This window comes from Phytophthora infestans, genomic scaffold, assembly GCF_000142945.1.
Source record: "Phytophthora infestans T30-4 supercont1.20 genomic scaffold, whole genome shotgun sequence".
Classification (NCBI taxonomy): Eukaryota; Oomycota; class Peronosporomycetes; order Peronosporales; family Peronosporaceae; genus Phytophthora; species Phytophthora infestans.
The window spans coordinates 949,101-950,184 of NW_003303739.1; the positions used below are offsets into that span (position 1 = coordinate 949,101).

Here is a 1,084-nt window from a genome sequence, read left to right on the forward strand (position 1 = left end):
TCAGCGGGTATCCTGACGAATGAGTTACCGAAGTAAAGTAATAAATCTAGTAAAAACTAAATAACCATATCAGTCGCGTATTTATAAAACGAAATGATATCAGTACCATATTTAAAAATCGATAGTAAAATTAATAGTACTTACCGAAGTTTCGCTGACTGCTTAAGCGTCCGCATCTTTGAGATCAGACCTTGCACAGCAGCCAAATCTTCGTCGTGCTTTGCCAAAAGTTGTTGAACCGCCCGATTTAGTCGGTGACTAGCACATCCGACGAATGGCACTTGCATTATGGTTGCGAGTCTCCTGTTCACAGAACAGTTGGCCCCAACCACGTACTGGCAGCAGCTTAGATCGTTCCTATAATATCTTTCGAGCATTCTCACTAGATAAGCGCGGTGGGTGCGGGCTGACATGTCCTCGTCCGGCTCGTCGATGACCGAGGCCATGATAAGAAGCGCAGTCTTAGCAGCACCATTATGATCGCAGTACGCAAACACTGCGACGAAATGCTCGGATGAACGAGTCCACCCATCGGACATAAGGCCAAAACCATCTGGCAACTCCGCCGCAACAGCAGCTTCCACGGAACGGGTGACGCCTACGAGTAGTGTGCGTAGCGTTTCCACCTAGATTGGCTCCAAGGAAGTGCATCTAATCAAAGCAATACGATTTTAGTACTATAATTATCAGAAATAGTAAGAGTAGTCTTTACCGGCGAGCGAGAGTACTCTCACGGAACATGAAAGACAGATTTGCCTTCACGATCCACTCGAGCCAGCCAGACCGGTGCGACGGGTATAGTGCACCACAGAACCTGTCTGCGCACATGCAGGAGGTTGATCAAGCCATTTGGATTCGACTACTCGTGCACTTTGCTGCAGCGGCACCGGAAGTACTCAGGCACAGTCTCATCATACTGATCTCGGCATGATGTAAAGAAGTAGATCGCAATCTGAGGGTTAGAAAAGGCTGCACCGGCACGAGGCGTAGAAAGCATGGCGTTAGGCGTGTTTTTTAGCTGTATACAAAGCAAAGAATTCTAAAAAGTGAGGAGACAATGTGTCCGAGAGAAGGAAGAATAGAT

At 47.2% G+C, this 1,084-nt stretch overlaps 1 protein-coding gene across 1 annotated transcript; it reads left to right on the plus strand.

The window, feature by feature from the left end:
* Positions 1–739: 739 nt before the first annotated feature.
* Positions 740–931, plus strand: PITG_10740 (uncharacterized protein; the record flags this gene model as incomplete). The annotated part of the gene is made up of 1 exon (XM_002901528.1): positions 740–931. One exon carries the CDS (start codon positions 740–742, stop codon positions 929–931), a length of 192 nt encoding a protein of 63 aa, XP_002901574.1.
* Between the last annotated feature and the right edge of the window lie 153 nt (positions 932–1,084).